Raw genomic sequence first — 18,993 nt, 5'->3', positions numbered from 1 at the left:
CACATTAAGGCAAAATTGAATGTACTTAGAAATAGGAGTGGTTTAGATGAAAAGATTGCTTCTTGAAGACCACCCATAAAGCTTGCTGTTTAGCTCTACTGATCCAAACAACTTTAGTGAAGGAATAGTACTATTAGGGCTAGATTATTTTATTAGCTATATTAATAATATTCAAACCAAAATTTCAATGCTTTACTCATTTAGAGTGGCTATAGGATATGGCCTATAGGATATGGATCCCAGAAAACACAGTACATGACCACCAATAGCTCATATTCACTCAACATTAAAATGATGGAAAGAAATGAGTTAAAAATATCAAACACCCCCAGTTTTGGAACCATGAGGCTAATCTTACAGAGGTTGTATTGCAAAAGAAAACTAGGCATTCATCATACAACGTACATACATCCAAACCATACATTTTTTGCTGTGAGTGTCTGATAAAGAATATCATTACCGTTGGCTCCTCACCACCTGTGACAGTTGAAGAACGAGCTCTCCTAGTTGGGACACTCTGCTGTTAAATGATAATTAACGTCAGTTAAATACACTTGCTTAGACAGCTCTGACATCTTCATCAATCAGGACTCAGAGCTACTTGTCTGACTACTTTGCAGTCAGGCTTGAGATCAGAATTTTGAATAAATCAATGCTATCTGGAAGTAGAATGAAGCAATCAATCACTGATGATCAGGTATGGAAGTGGCATCTGCCTTTTTCTTTACTTTAAATTCCAAGGACCAGGAGAATTGCATTCTGGAATTTACAAATCATCCACTCCCACCAGCCAACGAAATGAGAATGATCTTTTTTCCTTGTTTTAGGAAAGTCAAAGTCTCCATCAGTGACATAAATTCTGGCCTGCAGCCAAAACGAGGCTAATAAATTCTTGGTTTTGAAAATCGGAGAAATCAAATGGGATACTTCCGAAGATCAGTGAGTGGTTACTTGGTTAAGTACCAGAAAAGAGAAAAGTCAGGTCCCAATCAGCAGGTTCTAAGAGAGCAAGTCCATTGGAAAATAAAGTGCACTTCAATTTGGAAAGGAAAAAGCAATGGTCATTTCACAGAAGAATCCCAGACTAAGAAGCTGAAAGGACCTCTTCAAGTCCACTCTCCTGCTTCCAGGTTGAACAGTGCCGACACCATCCCAGAAAGACAGCTGCCTACCCATTGCTTGTCCTGTTCAAAATCCACCACCATTCTACATTTTAGTAACACTTTAGTCTGCTATTCTGGCCACCACATAAAATAAATATATGAAACCAATGTCTACAGGATAGGTTTAAATATCATCTGCAAAAATCATGTGAAAATTAAAATATGTGGCAAACAGGCAAATTAAAATATATGGAACTATGTAGAGAATTTTTCACAAGATAAATTCTGGCAAACAATCAGACCAGCAGTGAAAAAGAATATTGTATTAAGCAATTGAAACCAAAACATTTTTTTCACTAACAATATCACTTTAAACTTTTATAGCACTTCTGTTTTCCTCAGTGCTTTCAAACTAATTACCTCATTCTTTTCTCACATGCTCATGAGGTAGAGGCAGATATTACTCTGCCCATTTTACAGATGCAGAATCTGAGGTGTCCAGAGGGGATAAATGACTTGCTGAAGGTCGCATAGCAGGCCAGAGCCTGAGCTGAGACTAGACCCCCCAAGTCCTGATGAAAAGACACATGCTTTTTCCACAAAAATACTGATGGATTACTTCAAAAGCAGTTCTAATAGAAGTCATTTCTAGAGTGCATTCTCACAGAGTTCAAAAAGTATAACTTTTTAATTTTTGTAGAATGATACAAGTGAATGACATCCTCAAAAATGTGCAAAGTTGTGTGTAGTTGTAGGCTAATGGAAAGAGCTCAGGCTTGGGAACCAGAGGTCATGTGTTCCAATCTCAGTTTCGCCACTTGTCAGCTGTGTGACTTTGGGCAAGTCACTTAACTTCTCGGTGCCTCATTACCTTAGCTGTAAAATGGGGATTAAGACTGTCAGCCTCATGTGGGACAACCTGATAACCTTGTATCTAACCCAGCGCTTAGAGCAGTGCTTGGCACACAGTAAGCTCTTAACAAATGCCATTATTATTATAAATATATATTTGCATAAAAGTTAATTGCCTAATTTAATAGTCCTATATCCTTAGGAATAACAATAACAGAATGCTGGGTGGCCAAATACCAACTTAAGTGTGCAAATCCTTATTAAATCTTTAAATCCAAAAAACCAAAAGATTCAGCTTTAATTTTTATTCATACATTTTTCATTTTCTGCTTTCTCCAATCTCCACAAGCCAGTTCTAACCAGCCTATGATTTGTGTACTCAAGGGTAAGATGTTCATCCCACTTTACTGATTAAATGAATATGAATGCAGTATGCCTTATGCCCTGAAAATCTGAGAGTCAAATTATTTGGCTTGTAAGAGCTGCCTTTTAGAGGTGGCATAGTATATTCTGACTGATATGAGGAAAGAATGTGAAAATTAGTTCAGAATAAAAAAGACACTAATTTGATAGCTTAGGGAATTTCTTCCTGTTTAAAATGATTTCTCTTTCATTTTGCAGTTTTTCTTTATAATGCATGTTCAGTAAAATGAAATTCTTAGGTTTAGGGCAATAAAACCATTCTCACTTTTTAATCTATAACTGTGGTTGAATGCATCTCCTTTCAAAGAAAAGGGGAATTATTCATGTGAGCTGCCAACAAATGTCTATTTAATAAGTTGTACCATTCCAAAATATAAATGAATAAATCTAAATCTGAGCCTAAATTAATTTGTGTTAGTAGGCTTTACTGAAATAGCTTGGACTACACCACTCTCTTGACTTGGGCAACGGTAATTTGGAATATCAAAATTTTCCACAGACTCAGGGCAAAAATGTATTCATCCACAATGTGTTGAAACCATTTCCCCAGGAAGAAATGCAATTGACAACGGAAAGGATTAAAAACCAGAGACATAATGCAATGCAATAAATGAAAGTTTGTTTCGGATTACCAGGGGTAGATGGGCCTGTTCAGCCACCGTATCTGTTACACTGCATGACCTCAGTCTTGAAGGAGGTTCCCTTTGCTGCAAAAAGATGAGTATGTAAAGTTAGAAATGGAAAACAAAACTAGATATCATTTTTTTAATGATTCAAACTGGACGATCAATCATTGGTATTTATATTGAGTGCTTACTGTGGGCAGAGAACGCTAAGTACTGGGAAAATACAGCACAACTGAGGTATTTGGTTTCTTGTCTGCCAGAAGCTTACAGTGTGGAGTGGGACACATATATTAAACTAAATTACAGAAGTGCTGTGGGACTGGAGGTCAAGTGAATATTAAGTTCTTAAAGCATTCAGTTCTAAGGGTATAGGTGACAAAAAAGAGAGAGGGAGTAGGGGAAAAGAGGGCATCGTCATGGAAGGCCTCATATAGGATATGGCTTTGAAGGCGGGCTTTGAAGGTTCGGTCACATACGAAGGTGGAGTTCCAGACCTGAGAGGGGATGTGGGCAAGGGTTCAGCAGTGAGATAGATGAGATCGACATACAGAGAGTAAGTCTGTATTAGAGGAGTGAAGCTTGCAGGCTGGGTTGTAGTATAAAATAAGCAGACTGAGCCTCCCTTTTCCTCTGCTCCTTCTCCCCTCCCCATCGCCCCAATTCCCTCTCTCTGCTTTACCACCCCCCTTCACCCCAAAGCACTTGTATGTATATATATATATATTTATTTTATAAATGTGTATTTATCTATAACTCTATCTACTTATATTGATGCTATTGATGTCTGTCTATTTGTTTTATTTCATTGCCTGTCCCCAACCCGTCTAGACTGACAGCCCATTGTTGGGTAGGGATTGTCTCTATTTGTTGCCGAATTGTACTTTCCAAGCACTTAGTACAGTGCTTTGCACACAGTAAGCGCTCAGTATATACCATTGAATGATGAATGAATAAAATAGGAGGGGGAGAGTTGATTGAGCACTTTAAAGCCATGGGTAAGGAGTTTCTGTTAGATGTGGACATGGATGAGTAACCATTGGAGGTTTCTGAATTTTTTTTTTTTTAAGAAAAATACTCTGGGCACCAGAGTGAAGTAAGGACTGGAGTGGGGAGAGATGGGATTCAATGTGGTCAGACAGGAGGCTGATGCAGTAGTGGAGACAGGATATGATAAGTGCTTGAATCAGCATAGTAGCAGTTTGGATGGAGATGAAAGGCCGAATTTAGCGACGCTGTGAAGGCAGAGCTGACAGGCCTTAGTGACAGATTGTGAGTTGAATGAAAGAGATGGGTCGAGAATAATACCAAGGTTACAGGCTTGTGAGACAGAGAGTATAGTGGTGTTGTCAATCGTGATGGAAACTGCAGGGGGAAGAATGGGATTTGGCTAGGAAGATGAGGAGTTCTGTTTTAGACATGTTAAGTTTGAGATGGTACATCGATGGAGAGTAGTCCTGAAGGTAGAAGGAAATTCAAGACTGCAGAGAAGGAGAGAAGATAGGAATGGTGTGTTAAATTTGGGAATCATCCTCATATGGATGGTAGTTGAAGCTGTGGGGACAAATGCGTTCCCTAAGGGAACGGGTATAGAGAGTTACAATGGACCTAGAACTGAGCCTTGAGAGACTTCCACAGTTAGACGGTGGGGGACAGAGCAGAAGTCTGAAAAAGAGACTGAGAAGAAGTGGCCAGAAAGATAGGAGAACCACCAAGAGAGGAGAGTGTCAGTGAAGATAAGTTTATAGAATGTTTTCATGAAAAGGGAGCGGTCCAGAGTGTTGAAGGCAGCTGAGAGGTCATGGAGGATTAAAATGGAGTAGAGGCTGTTGGATTTGGTCATCACTGTACTACTTTCTGCCCCTACTGCTTTGGACTATAAAGAAGTAATTAAAGACGATCAAAAGCATCTTCTTCCAGACTTGTCCCCACCATTTTAAACTACACATTAGAGGCCTTCTCTCAAGAGGCTGGAAGAGTGAGAGTAAGAGGAAATGAAAGTGAAAGAGATGGAAATGTTACCCCTTGCTCTCCCTCTCCATCTTAGTGCCACAGGTTGACATAGAAAGTAAATTGGACCATGTAGCCCAAGAGGGCACCTTTTATGGGGAAAAACTCAAGGGATGTTAGGCAGGAAAACAAACAAAAAAACCTAAGGAAAATTTGGTGGTAATTCTTGGCCAGAAAACCCAAATTCAATTATATTTATTGAGTGCTTACTGTGTGCAGAGCACTGTACTAAGCACTTGGAATGTACATTTTGGCAACAGATAGAGACAACCCCTGCCTAACAACAGGCTCACAGTCTAAAAGGGGGAGATAGACAGCAAAACAAGTAGACAGGCATCAATACCATCAAAATCTATTTCTTGAGCAGTCAGTACTTAATTCCAGCATTTAAAAAGGAGGAGCAATGGTTACAGACTAGGATAAGGGGTGTAGCTGAAGCAGCATGGCTTAGTAGAAAGAGCATAGGCCTAGGAGTTAAATGACCTGAGTTCTAATCCCAACTCTTCCACTTGATTGCTGTGTGACTTTGGACAAATCACTTCACTTCTCTAAACCTCAGTTTCTTCATTTATAAAATGGGGATTCAATTACTGCTCTTTCTCCTACTTAGACTGTAAACAGTGAGGGACAGGGACTGTGTCCAACTGATGAACTGTATCTATACTGGCGCTTAGTACAGTGGTTGGCACTTAATACCACCGTAATGATGATGATGATGGCTATGTTTCCTATTCATTTAAAAGTATAATTTTATATAGCAGAAACAGTATCAAACAGCATCAAATAAATTCCAGCACCTTGTAATCTGTATTCTTATATCTTGAGAAACATTTACATTCAAAAGCTTATCTGTCCATTTTCAGGTGGGTGAACTCCATTATTAGTAATGTTATTCTTTAGGAATTAGTCATATGCCAAGCATTGTGCTAAATGCAGAAGCAGCACTCTCTAGTGGAAAGAACACGGGCCTGGAAGTCAGAGGATCTGGGTTCTAAACTTCCACTTGCCTGCTGTGTGACCTTGGGCAAATCACTTCACTTCTCTGTGCCTCAGTTACCTCTTAGTAAAATGAGAAATAAGACTGTGAGCCCTATGTGGGACAGGGACTGTGTACAACCTGATTATCCTGTATCTATCCCAGTGCTCGGAACAGTGCCTGATACATAGTAAGCACTTAACAGATACCATTAAAAATACAGGATCATCAGTTCAGACTCAGTCCCTGTCTCACAGGGGGCTCACAATCTATTATGAGGTAGGGAGAGCAGGTATTATATACCTAATTCACAGAGGAAAAAAAACAGAGAACAGACAAGTTAAGTGACTTGACCATGGTTTCACACAGAAGGCCAGTGGCAGAGCTGAGATCAGGCCTCCTGAATCTCAGTCCCATGTTCTATTCACTAAGGCAGGTAGCCTCAGGGCTGATCTTCTCAGGGACAGTCAATGAAATTAATGATGGATTCTATATATGACTGAAATCATAACTCCTCAAAGAGGCCTTCCCTCACTAAGTACTCACTTCCCCTATTCACCCTCCCATTTGCATTTCCTATGCATTTGGGCCTGTAACGCCTAAGCACTTTGACTTTCGACCCATCCCAACAGAACTTATGTACATACCATCTGTAATTTATTTTAATGCCTGTCTCCCTGCTAGTCTGTAAGGTCCTTGTGGGGCAGGAATTTTTGTCTAATATCCAGTAATGAACTCTCCCAAGCATTTACTACTGTGCTCTGCTCATAGTAAGTGTTCAATAAATACCACTGATTGATATACCACCCAGAAAAGAGGCCTGCCAAACTCCCATGCAGCTTGTACATTTGCATAGATTTTTTCCACATTTCAATCAATCAAAGGTATTTACTGAGAACTGTGTGCAGAGCATTGTACTAAACGCTTTGGAAAGTATAATACAACATAGTGGGTGGACATGATCCCTGGCCACATGGAGCTTATAGTCTGCAGGAGGAGACAGACATTCATAGAGATTTTCAGATGAGAAATATTAAAGAATATTAGTACTTAAGTACTGAGGGGTTGGCTGAGTATCAAAATCCTTAAGGGGTACACAGTCAACTCAGAGGAGAGGGCCCGTGGGCGAAATAAGACACTTAGTTTAGGAAGGCCTAATGGAGGGGTTGTGATTTTAGGAGGGTTTTGAAGGCAGAGTGGTGGGCTGTGGGACTTGAAGAATATCAATTCCACTTCTTTCCTTTCTTCTTGTAGGCATCCCTATCTCCTACCTCTAGGCTTCCCAAAAGAAAGCTCCTACTTGCAGAAAGATTCTCCAAAGAAAACCAGTGAGAAATGAGTGGCCAAAAGTACTAAATAGATTTCAGAACTGCTGCCTCATTCTTATCATCTTTTATGCCCACTACTTAATCTTTTAGACCCTGGCACATTGTCAGTTCTCATGACTGCAAACAGGAATGCATAGATTACATGCAATCCACATTTAATTTCTTCTGCCCTTCATCGGATGAAATGGTAGAAGCCTGGAGTGTGTTCAAGGAAAATAGTTTGGACAGAAAGGGGAGAATAAGAAAAAAATGGAAGACATAAAACAATGGGAAAGGCACACTTCTGCTTGTTCATCATCAGACTGTTTCAGTGGACCTGAAAGCATCAGGGATTCTGCTGCTTCAAGTCACACGGCTGTGGCTCTTCAGCTCTCAGCAGGAGACATCAATTCTAAGGAAACCTGTCAGCATTATATGATGTATGTAAAGTTCAGATGGCGGCAGGGTGATCATGGAATTAGAAGGGGAGAAGCAGTGCTCTACCCTTTCCTAGAAGTTCCTCTTAAAGATAAACTATTTTTACTTGACTTTGATAGGCCGCTTTTAAATGACAGCATGATGCAAATTTTTGGCCCGAAATGTGTTTCCTATGACTAGTGATTCCCACCTCAGACTAAGATGACAACTGTCCATAAAAATAAGGAATCTTAGCTTTTCTGTTAGATTAAAAATGTGAGATATTGAATTTGGCAGAATAAAGATGTTACTCTAGTGAATTTTATATAGGTTATCCCGGTTGTTTTTCCAGTCAGAATGAATGTGTGACTTTAATCAGTCATTTGATGGTATTTGAGTGCTTACTGTAATCACAGTACAGAACTAAATTTTTGGATGAGTATAATATAATAGAGGTGTTAGGCAAGATTCCTGCCCTCAAGGACCTTAAAATGTAAATACTCATGTTGTTTCCCAATAACCCTTCTCCGTTCTACAGATTGTAGACTTTAACTCAAGACTATAAGCCTCCTGTGGAGCTGGGAATGTGTTTTGACAACTTTGTTATATTGCACTCTCCCAAGCACTTAGTACAGTACTCTGCACACGGTAAGTGCTTAATAAATATGAGTGATTATTTGAAAGCACTCAAATGCCATCTTTCTTCTTTGGCCCTTTTAACTCTAAAAATTAATGGTGTCTTTTTAATCCCTTTGATTGTATGGTTTTTTTTATACAAACATTGGAACATTTTCAATATAAACCCTCATTAACCTAGTGATATGAATAACCAAACAGCATATGGTGGAAAAAGACATGAAACATGAATCTGTGCTTCTGAGTATATAGCATCCTTCCACATTTTCATTCAATCCTGAGAGTTCTCTATCACCGTCGATGGCACGACCATCCTTCCCGTCTCTCAGGCCCGCAATCTCAGTGTCATCCTTGACTCGTCTCTCTCGTTCACCCCACACATCCTATCCGTTATCAAGACCTGCCGGTTTCACCTCTACAATATCGCCAAGATCCGCCCTTTCCTCTCCACCCAAACGGCTACCTTACTGTTACAGGCTCTCGTTATATCCCGGCTACACTACTGTGTCAGCCTTCTCTCTGACCTCCCTTCCTCCTCTCTCGCCCCGCTCCAGTCTATTCTTCACTCCGCTGCCCGGCTCATCTTCCTGCAGAAACGATCTGGGCATGTCACTCCCCTTCTTAAACAACTCCAGTGGTTGCCTATCAACCTCCGCTCCAAACAAAAACTCCTCACTCTAGGCTTCAAGGCTCTCCATCACCTTGCCCCTTCCTACCTCTCCTCCCTTCTCTCTTTCTACCACCCACCCCGCACGCTCCGCTCCTCCACCGCCCACCTCCTCACCGTCCCTCGGTCTCGCCTATCCCGCTGTCGACCCCTGGGCCACGTCCTCCCGCGGTCCTGGAACGCCCTCCCTCACCTCCGCCAAACTGATTCTCTTCCCCTCTTCAAAACCCTACTTAAAACTCACCTCCTCCAAGAGGCCTTCCCAGACTGAGTTCCTCTTCTTCCTCTACTCCCTCTGCCACCCCCCTTTACCTCTCCGCAACTAAACCCTCTTTTTCCCCTTTTCCCTCTGCTCCTCCACCTCTCCCTTCCCTTCCCCACAGCACTGTACTCGTCCGCTCAACTGTATATATTTCCATTGCCCTATTTATTTTGTTAATGAATTGTACATCACCTTGATTCTATTTAGTTGCCATTGTTTTTATGACATGTTCTTCCCCTTGACTCTATTTATTGCCATTGTTCTTGTCTGTCTATCTCCCCCGATTAGACTGTAAGCCTGTCAAACGGCAGGGACTGTCTCTATCTGTTGCCAACTTGTTCATCCCAAGTGCTTAGTACAGTGCTCTGCACATAGTAAGCGCTCAATAAATACTATTGAATGAATTGAATGAAAGAGTTTACTTGAAATGCTATTTTAATAATGGATTCTTTCACTACAGTCATAGTCTCCAATGTGCCATTTCTAGTAGAGGAGTCCACATACATTTTTGCCAAGGCATCTTCAATTTCTAGTATACTCATAAAATGTGAGACATTTTCAAGAGAAATGACAGCTCCCACTTCCTGATACAAAGTACCTAAATTTTTACATTCCTCAAAGCATATCAGTAATTTTATACCAAACTCTTCCCACAACCACAAGGAACCACTGAAAGCAGTAGGGGGGAGGGAGGTGCCTCTTTCACTATTATTTACTCATCAAAAATAAATACACACATTCCGGTATAACTGAATATTGCTTAGGCTTCTGTGATCTTGAATGCTAGAATGCATACTCTTTGGCTAGAGAACTGAGCTAGTAAGAACAGTAATCTTCAACCCCAGGGCAATTCATTACCCTGCAATATTTTCCTGTCCAGAAAGGAAAGATTTAAAATATTGGGACTACTGCTAAAACATTAACTTGGGAGCGGCTGTTGTGTTTAAGCCAGGATCAGGGTGCTTTTCCTCAATTTTCCCTTAAAGTTTTAATTCTGCAATATTTGTAAATTTCTGGGTTAATAATTTAATCTTAAATTTCAATGAAAAACTAAGACATACCAGGCAACAATCATTTATAGTGGTAATTTGAGAAATCTCCCTGAAGAGGTAAATTAATGGACTTGCAAAAAAATTCTTCTTTTAGAAGACCATTTTCTCTTGGGCACTGGACATTTAAAATCGTTCATGAGAAAAATCAATTGCACAGGTGAGCTAGCTGCTGGGGTAACCTTTTTGTTAGGACTATGCTGACATTTTTAGCATGCTTGTATAATGCTGAAAAGGCAATTTGAACCATTTTAAGAAATCAGATTCTAAGTAAAATATCTATTTTCTGGATACTAGACACACACTCTGAATGTATGACTATTAATGAAATGCAAGAGTTGTTTGAAATACCGGTGTTCTCTAGTATTTGAAAACACACTGAAAAAAATCTCACCACTAATTCATAAAAGTCATTCGATATTATTAATCAATCAATTATATTTTAGCTATGAGGTAGCATTTTTTGCAAGAGAGGGCTGTGAAGTGTTCAAGTCAGTAACCAAGTTTGTGATATAAGATATCTAAGATGGAATCTTATCTGTTTGGCTGGGATAATTTGGTGGGTTCCGAACCTACTTTTCCCTCGCAGTGGGAATTTTAGTAAATAAGAACATCTGCCTAGCTAATTTCTAAAATTTTGAACATAAACAGACACATACACATATATACTTTTCACAGCACAGAGACAACAAGAAATAATGAAAGATTTTAGAACCACTCATCTGGGTTTTAGCAGAACTTACAATTAAAGAACTGAATTGTTCCCCATTAGAATCCGGAGTGATCTGAAGTCTTCTGTTCAATTCCTCTGACAGCTCTTGAGGACTGGTCCGAGAGACTGGAGAAGCAGGAGGTGGTGGCAATGCCAGACTCATAGAGTCACTGGCTATGTTCACTTCCTCTGAGATGGTTTCCCAGGGCTTATAAGAAAGAAGAAACTATGGTAAATGCCAGTGAGGGCTTTTTTCCCCCCCGGCTTGATTTTAGAGTTATTTACTATATGATATTAACTCGACAAATATTAACGCAGAGGTGGTGGGAGATGTATGAGAAAGAAGCTTTGAAATAGAGGTTCTCACCTCTGGAAGGAGCATTTACTGGCCTATGTGACAATGACCTGGAGAATTTATAATGCACTGTCACATCTCAATTTTAAAATTGATAGAAAAAAAACCGATGTAAAGATGCAGATTTATTTTAGGTATAGTTATTGAACTCATAGAAAGTACATTTGTGTAAAAATCAAAAGTATCTATGGAGAATGCTAAAAGCAAAGTGCAGGTTTATTAGTGAAGTTAGCTTTCCGCTTCACTTTTAATATCTCATTTGTAAATAGACTTGATAGATTTCTTAGGACTAGTAACTGCCTACAAACTAAGCATATTTCTAAAATTTTAAACATCTACCTACAAAGACCAGGGGACTTTATAGGTATCTATCATTTATTACTATGCACTTATAATTGTTAGTATGTTTAATTTGGGAATTACATTATCCTGGAGTGTGCTCTTAATACAGTGGTATTTCGAACAAAATTACAAAATGAAAAAAAAAAGTTCTGCTCCACATCAAAAATATTCCCAATATGGTTCATCAACTTGGTAAAAGCAATGGCTGGTCCCTGAATCAAGCTGGACTTTGCTCAAACTCCTGAATATGAAATTTATGGAAGGATTCTCTCAGGTCCAGGAAAACAAAAGGAAATGCTGAAAATATCTCTTGAATTTCTGTGATCAAGGTTCTCATCCTAGAGATAAATAATATCCTACTCAATCAGATTTTGGATCACCTCCAGTTGTTTAATTACATTTTGGTTCTAAAATCCCTTGTTCAACAATGTTGATGGATATACACACATATACAGAGATAGAGTGTATGAAATACTATACCTGAAGCGTCTGGAACCATTACCATCTGCATAACAAGGAAATGGAGACGCTAAACCAGGTGACACAAAACTCCCTCCATTAGCTACCTCTACTGGGCCTCCCAACCTAAATTCGCAAAGATCTCCACTTCCCCAAAACATCTCTGAATGGAAAGACTTCTGCCAAAGGCTGGTAGCATTTTGCACTTGAGAGTGCACCTTCCTTTAGGAAGAAGACAGGTGGCCAAACCAGGCACTTGGTGTGAAGGAATTCTCATTCCTGCAGGTGCCATTCTCACCAATGAGAGACCTTCTCTACGGTCAGAGAGAGACTCAATCAATGGAATTTATCGAATCCTTAACAGATTTTGTGGATGATCTGCTTTCCCCAATACACATTACAACAATATTAAAATTGAGATACATGTTCCTACAAACAGATCTATTCAACATACACACACAATATGACCCAATCACGCTTACACACTAACGCAGTCACATACATTCAGACTCATACACAAACAGGAGCACATTAACCCATACAATCAGAGAGGCAGACTTGAAATAAATTGAAATGAATCTGACTGCAAGTCCCATGCAGGTCAAGGATGGTGCCCGACCTGACTGGCTTGCAAGTACACTAGCACTTAGGCCAGTGCTTCTCACACAGTAAGGGCTTAACAAATGCCATAGTTATTATTATTAAAGACCTGGAAGAACTCTGAAAGACACAGCTCTAGAAACAAAGGAAAAAAGATATCATGGAATAACAGAAATATTAAAAAACAGAAGCAGTAATGTGAATTTAGAGGCAAAAAGTGTGTGCAATCACAGAGCAATCACAGAGCAATAGATTCATCATAATGCATAAAATTTGATTTTTTTCTATATTCCACAGTGTGTGTGTGTGCACATAGGTGTATATACAGGTGTTGTGTGTGCATGGGCATCACATTTTTGGTGGTATGCTGCTTATATACTATTGCTTGTTGAGCTGCCCAAGTTCCCCAAGGCAGTCCCCAAGGCAACACAGTGATCTGCCCAGTGAAATGGAACCCAATAACGCACAGCCAACATGTGCCAATACTCTGAAAACATGAAGCCCAGTAGCCTCTTGATAAGCCTAACTTAACTAAACAGCATATATATATATTTGTGGATGTTTGTATGTAGCCGAAAAAAAAAATCTTGACATATATACTCACATAGGCATCAACTTTTCAATTCATAGTGGGGGAGCCAAAAGGCGGCAGGGATTTTAGTAGGGGACTGAAGATTGGAAAATAAAAGGCTGTAAAGGGCTAACAGGTCAGAAAGACACCATTTTTGTGGTTTTCAGACACGACTGAAAACTGTTGGAACGAGGTCTGGGATAAACAAAGCTGGGAATCCAGTTCAAAAAGATGTTCCATTGGGGCTGACACCAAGAGGTACACAGTTATATTTTGGAAGGGCTTACTTTGAATTATTATTTATCATCAGTGATGCTGGCAGAACAATTAGCACAGGAATTTTGCCATAAATTAAAACTATAAATGCTTCTCAGGGCCAGACACAGGACCACCCAAATAAATAGGGGGAATGCATGAAGAAAGAAGCAGTTCCATGGTGTGATAGATACCTCAGGAGCATCTCCACCTTCTGCAGGTTCAGGTTCTAAATCTTCACTGATGTGTCTACGAGAGCGGAATCGTCTGTGGGCTGCTTCCTGATTTATCTGCCTGATATTATTATCCGATTCAGAAGACACGTCACTGGGCATCGACAGGGGGAAGAGGAAAAGACAGGAGAATTACAGTTTGGGGTTACTTTCTTATTCTATGTACTTACATTGAACATTTGCATTCTGTTGGACATTAAATGATTAATTCTGTTAGCTCCTTCCAGTCAAATTAAACACTGCCTACAAAGCAATCGGGTTTTCTACCCCTCACAAAATATGATTTCAGAGGAAAACAATGAGCTCAGGGAAGTGGCCTGACTGACACTAAAGCAAGATAAAATCCTCAGTGTATAATGAGAACAGTTTAGAAGTAGAGAGTGTTAGAAAGTAGAGAAGTTGAACCTTATCAGATTGCCTCAGTCCTCCATGGACAAAATGTTAAAAAGAACTCCTTATATTTCATTAAAGATATTGTTTTTAAACTCACAGATATTAGAGTGAAATGACTGAAGGGGCCCAAGCTAATGCTCTTGACTGAGACTCGGACAACCCAAGGGCACCTCAGCTTCTTGAGGCAGCCAGAGCTGATGGAGTTGTTACTAACTGCCCTAATTTGAACAAGGGTCTGTAGTTGAAGTGTTTCATATTTTCCACTGTTACCATAGTTTCCTTCCAACAGTCTTGGATCTCATCCCACATTTTGTTAGGCAGTTTCAGTGTGACAACCAACATCACCACATGAAATTAGCTTTATAGTAATCTCCAATTAAATACTAACATTACTGCTTACGTAGTAACCAAAAGTGATTAGAAAATGTGATATTTATTAAGAATTCATTATGTGCCAAGTGCTACTAAACACTGGGACAGATACAAAATAATAAACTCAGTCACAGTTCCTTTCCCACAGGGGCTCATAGTCCAAGTAGGAGGGAGAACAGGTATTGTACAGATGAGGACACTGAGGCACAGAGAAGTTAAGTGACTGGCCCAGGGTCACTCAGCAGGCAGGTGGAAGAGCTGGGATTAGAATCCTGGTCCTCTAACTTTCATAGCGGTGTTCTTTCCATTAAACTATGATGCTTCTTGATTAGGGTAAAGAAACAGTGGGTTAGTTAGGGAAGTTGTCTTGGAGAAGATGTGATTTTAAATAAGGATTTGAAGGTGGGGAATGTGGTGATCTTGTTGTATATGAAGGGGGGTTTCAGGCCTGAAGGAGGATGTAGGCAAGAGGTTGGTGGTGAAACACATGAGTAGGCTGGTGTTAGAGGAGTGAAACGTATAAAAAAAATTGAGAATAAAAGCATTCTGCATAAATCAGTTTGTTGAACTCTTGATAAACTAAATGAACATCTAATTAATGTTGAATGATATGAACATAAATTAGACTGCTAACAACGCAACTAAAATGCTTTGAAAGAAATTTTGTTGTAATATTGCCACATAATTTGGTATTTGCCTGTCTGTGTCTAGTCAGATGTTGTGTAATATTTAAGATATCAGCACATTCTAACATTAAGAAGCAATGTACAAAATATGGACAATATGCCTGAATGTTTCTTAGAGTAGACATGTGGATTTCCCTTGGAGAACTTCAGTATGCCTAAGGAATTTGAAAGAGGTTTTGAAAATAAAGTATCTAACTTTTTAATCAATGTGTATGAAATTTTACTTCTTTGTTATTAGAGTTCCCAAATGAGGAATCTGAGATGTAGTGTTCACTCTAACATGTTCACTCTATGATGACTGAGAGTACGCCATGCTTTTAAACCTTCAACCAGAATCCAAAGTCTCTAACAGCCTTAATCTCTTTAAAGAGGGCTTTGGAGGAATTGAATAAACAATGTTTGAAATTCATTGTGATTTTACAATTATGACATTTTAAATCCTTGACCTTGGGGGGAACACTGCAAATAAAGCAGGAATTACTACAATCTATTATCAGATTGTCTACTTTACAATGATTTCAGAGAATTCTTAAAGACATTTTAATTCCAGACAAGGCATTTAAACTAAACAATAGCATCTCCACGGTTAACCTCTTGGTTTATCACATTTCACTGTCTAATGAGATGAGTGGCTTGGCTTCTCTGGGAACCATTTTAGGGCTATATCCATAAAAGTATTCCAATCTTGGCGCGTAAGGATGCCAAAAGCTAATTTTACTTATAGTGTGACCAAAGGTCTTCCTCACTGATTCGCTCATCACTAAATCTGTAGGAATGATATGATATGACCCAGCAACATGTACTGGCCAAAGTAAAAAAATAAAGATATCTTTAAATGACAAGAACAAGGTAGTTATTTCAATTATGCTTTTGAAAAAGGAAACAAGACTATTCGTGTTCAGGGACAACATGACCGGTTGAAAGTAGGTTAGGCCTCTAATCTTGCCTAACATGATTGAAGCAAGTAGTTTTGATGAGACTCAGGACCAGAAAAATAAATCATATATAATTAAGCCTAGAATAATTCAGAACAATCACAACAAATTTTCATTCTAACTATATGGACATATATCTGTGAAATTAACTCCTCTATGGATTACATTTTTAAATGTAGAAAGTGGTACTGATAGTGACCTTCAGAATGCAGTAATTGTAATGTGATCAGATATTTTGCTTTAATGGAGATGACTGGGTTTGGGATCATCTGAATTTTGGAGTCACAAAGATCATTTGTCTTGAGAGCATTTAGGCAAAGAGATGCCAGAATCATTCCTACTTCTGGACAATACAATGAAACTTCCCGTCACCTGGGAGAGACTTACATTAAACTTGGTCGGTGCCACTGGGTAGTCCTGTTGTTGTGGTTGACGTAATAAGTTCGCCCCAAGTTATCAACTTTCTCTTCCCATCCGGGGGGAAGAGGTGGTGGGGGCAATTCCTCCTGGTGTTGGGAAGCTGAGTCATTGGAGTCAACGACCTCCCACCCGTGCTGTTGAACAAAAGCAAATGGATGGATAAAAGTGGATTCTTTTGGAGCTGGAATTATACAAAATGACAGCAATGATGGCACCTGGAAAAAATCATCAATGCTTATGGGGTGCAATACTGCACTATCCTTCTTGACACTTGAATCTTACTGTGAATTGACCATCTCTGTCCTAGGGTCCTATGCTGTTCTCCTGATAAAGTCACCTAAGTAACTGCCTCTTTTTCAGTGAGCCCATTGTGGAGCAAGGATTGTCTCTACCTATTGCTGAATTGTACACTCCAAGCGCTTAGTACAGTGCTCTGCACACAGTAAGCGCTCAATAAATATGATTGAATGAACGAATCCTCTAGCCCCTCTTCCCTCAGACCAGGAATGCAATGCCATTAAAGCCAAACCACAACCCTGGTTACTTGTAAATCAATCAATAGTATTTGCTTAGCACTTACTGTACAAGAATACAATACAACAGAGTTTGTAGACACTTGATCCCGATCCACAGGAGTTTACAGTCTGTCGCCTTGTGGTTTTGGCAACAAGAATCCAAAATACAATCTGCTGCTATCCTCAGGTTGGGACCAGACCTGTTTGGAACTCTCTGAGGGGCATCAGTCAATCTATCAATCGTATTTATACTGAGTGCTTACTGTGCGCAGATCACTGTACTCTATTTGTGACAGCAGAGTTTCTGTTCGATGCAGAGGAAGATGGGCAATGAGTTGGTAGACATGATCCCTGTCAACAGTGAGCTTCGATATAATTTATGGTATGCACTGAGCACTCGTGTGCAGAGCACTGTAGTAAGAACTTGGGAGAGTACCAAATCAGAGTTGTTAGACACATTCTCCACCCACAATGAGTTTACAGTCTATGTACTGTGAATAAATAAATTATGGCTATGTTCATAACGGCTTAGTATAGTGACTGACAAAAAGTGAGTACTTAACGAATACCATTAAAAAAACACTGTGGGGCTGTGGGAGGGGTGAATAAAGGGTGCAAATCCAAGTTCAAGGGTGATGCAGAGGGAGTGGGATAAGAGGCAATGAGGACTTAGTTGAAGGCCTCTTGGAGAAGATATGTTGTTAATAAGGTTTTAATGGTGGGGAGAGCGAAAGTCTGTGGGATCTGAACAGGGAGGGCACTCCAGGCCAGAGGTAAGACACGGGTGAGAGATAGGCAGAGAGGTAGTCAAGATCGAGGTATGAGTAGGTTGGCATTAAAAGGCATTAAACTGTGTGCAGGCTAGGTTGTAATAGGAGAGCAGCAAGGCGAGATGATTGAGTTTCTTAAAGCTGATGGTAAGGAGTTTCTGTTTGATGCAGAGGAAGATGGGCAACCACTGGAGGTCTTTGAAGAGTGGAGAAATGGACTGAAAGGTTTTTGGAAATAAAAGATCTGGGCAACAGATTAAGTGTGGAGTGGGGAGAAAAGGAGGCAAGAAATTCAACAAGGAGGCTAATGCAGTAATCAAGGCGGCATAAGATAAGTGCTTTGATAAGGCATGGTAAGTATTTCAACATAGTAAGCGCTCAATAAATATGACTGAATGAATGAATACTTGAACCTCTGGGGTTCAGTTCTGTTTTCCATGGACTTATGGCTCCAGGACTCATGAAACAGTGCCAAGAAAGGGAAATGCAACCAAAACCACAGTGAGACCAGATCTGAGTACTTCTTTTTGGATTCTCAGGAACAATGGATGGTTTTGAACTAATTCAGATCTGAACTGTACTTTCTAAGCGCTTAGCACAGTGCTCAAAACACAGTAAGTGCTCAATAAATTCATTCAATAGTATTTATTGAGCGCTTACTATGTGCAGAGCACTGTACTAAGCGCTTGGAATGAACAAGTCGGCAACAGATAGAGACAGTCCCTGCCGTTTGACGGGCTTACAGTCTAATCGACGGGCTTACATATGATTGAATGAATGAAAGGAGGCTAAGAGGAGGTATGAGCTCACTAGTTCCCAAATGATTCCAAGGGGACTGCATATTTCAGAGGACTTTAGGACGTTCAAAAGCTCCCAAATCACGTTTGGTTTGTTTCTTTTAGATTCTTCCCCCACAACCCTTTATGTCTAAACTAATTCCACACACAGTTCCTCCATAAAAATGTTTTTTCCTATGTTAAAGTTAAAATTTTATTTTTACCAGACACATTTTAGACATTAAGTAGTCCTCTCTTAATGTCCTTCAGTAAA

General features: G+C 39.7%; 1 protein-coding gene across 14 annotated transcripts in view; it reads right to left on the bottom strand.

The window, feature by feature from the left end:
- The window catches only part of NEDD4L (NEDD4 like E3 ubiquitin protein ligase), a 403,957-nt gene that overhangs the window by 67,283 nt on the left and 317,681 nt on the right, over positions 1-18,993 (bottom strand). For 10 of the 14 annotated variants that reach the window (XM_029059768.2, XM_029059769.2, XM_029059771.2 and 7 more), the window contains 5 exons: positions 16,626-16,792; positions 13,814-13,946; positions 11,069-11,245; positions 3,011-3,085; positions 461-520 (listed from right to left, as the gene is read on the bottom strand). In XM_029059768.2, coding sequence (XP_028915601.1) covers positions 461-520; positions 3,011-3,085; positions 11,069-11,245; positions 13,814-13,946; positions 16,626-16,792 — 612 coding nt within the window. The remainder of the gene's footprint in view (positions 1-460; positions 521-3,010; positions 3,086-11,068; positions 11,246-13,813; positions 13,947-16,625; positions 16,793-18,993) is intronic. The other 4 variants (XM_029059770.2, XM_029059760.2, XM_029059763.2 and 1 more) reach the window with 2 other exon arrangements.

Source organism: Ornithorhynchus anatinus, chromosome 3 (assembly GCF_004115215.2).
Source record: "Ornithorhynchus anatinus isolate Pmale09 chromosome 3, mOrnAna1.pri.v4, whole genome shotgun sequence".
NCBI lineage: Eukaryota > Metazoa > Chordata > Mammalia > Monotremata > Ornithorhynchidae > Ornithorhynchus > Ornithorhynchus anatinus.
The sequence above is the reverse complement of the archived record's forward strand: the minus strand, read 5'-3'. Positions and strand labels throughout refer to the sequence as shown.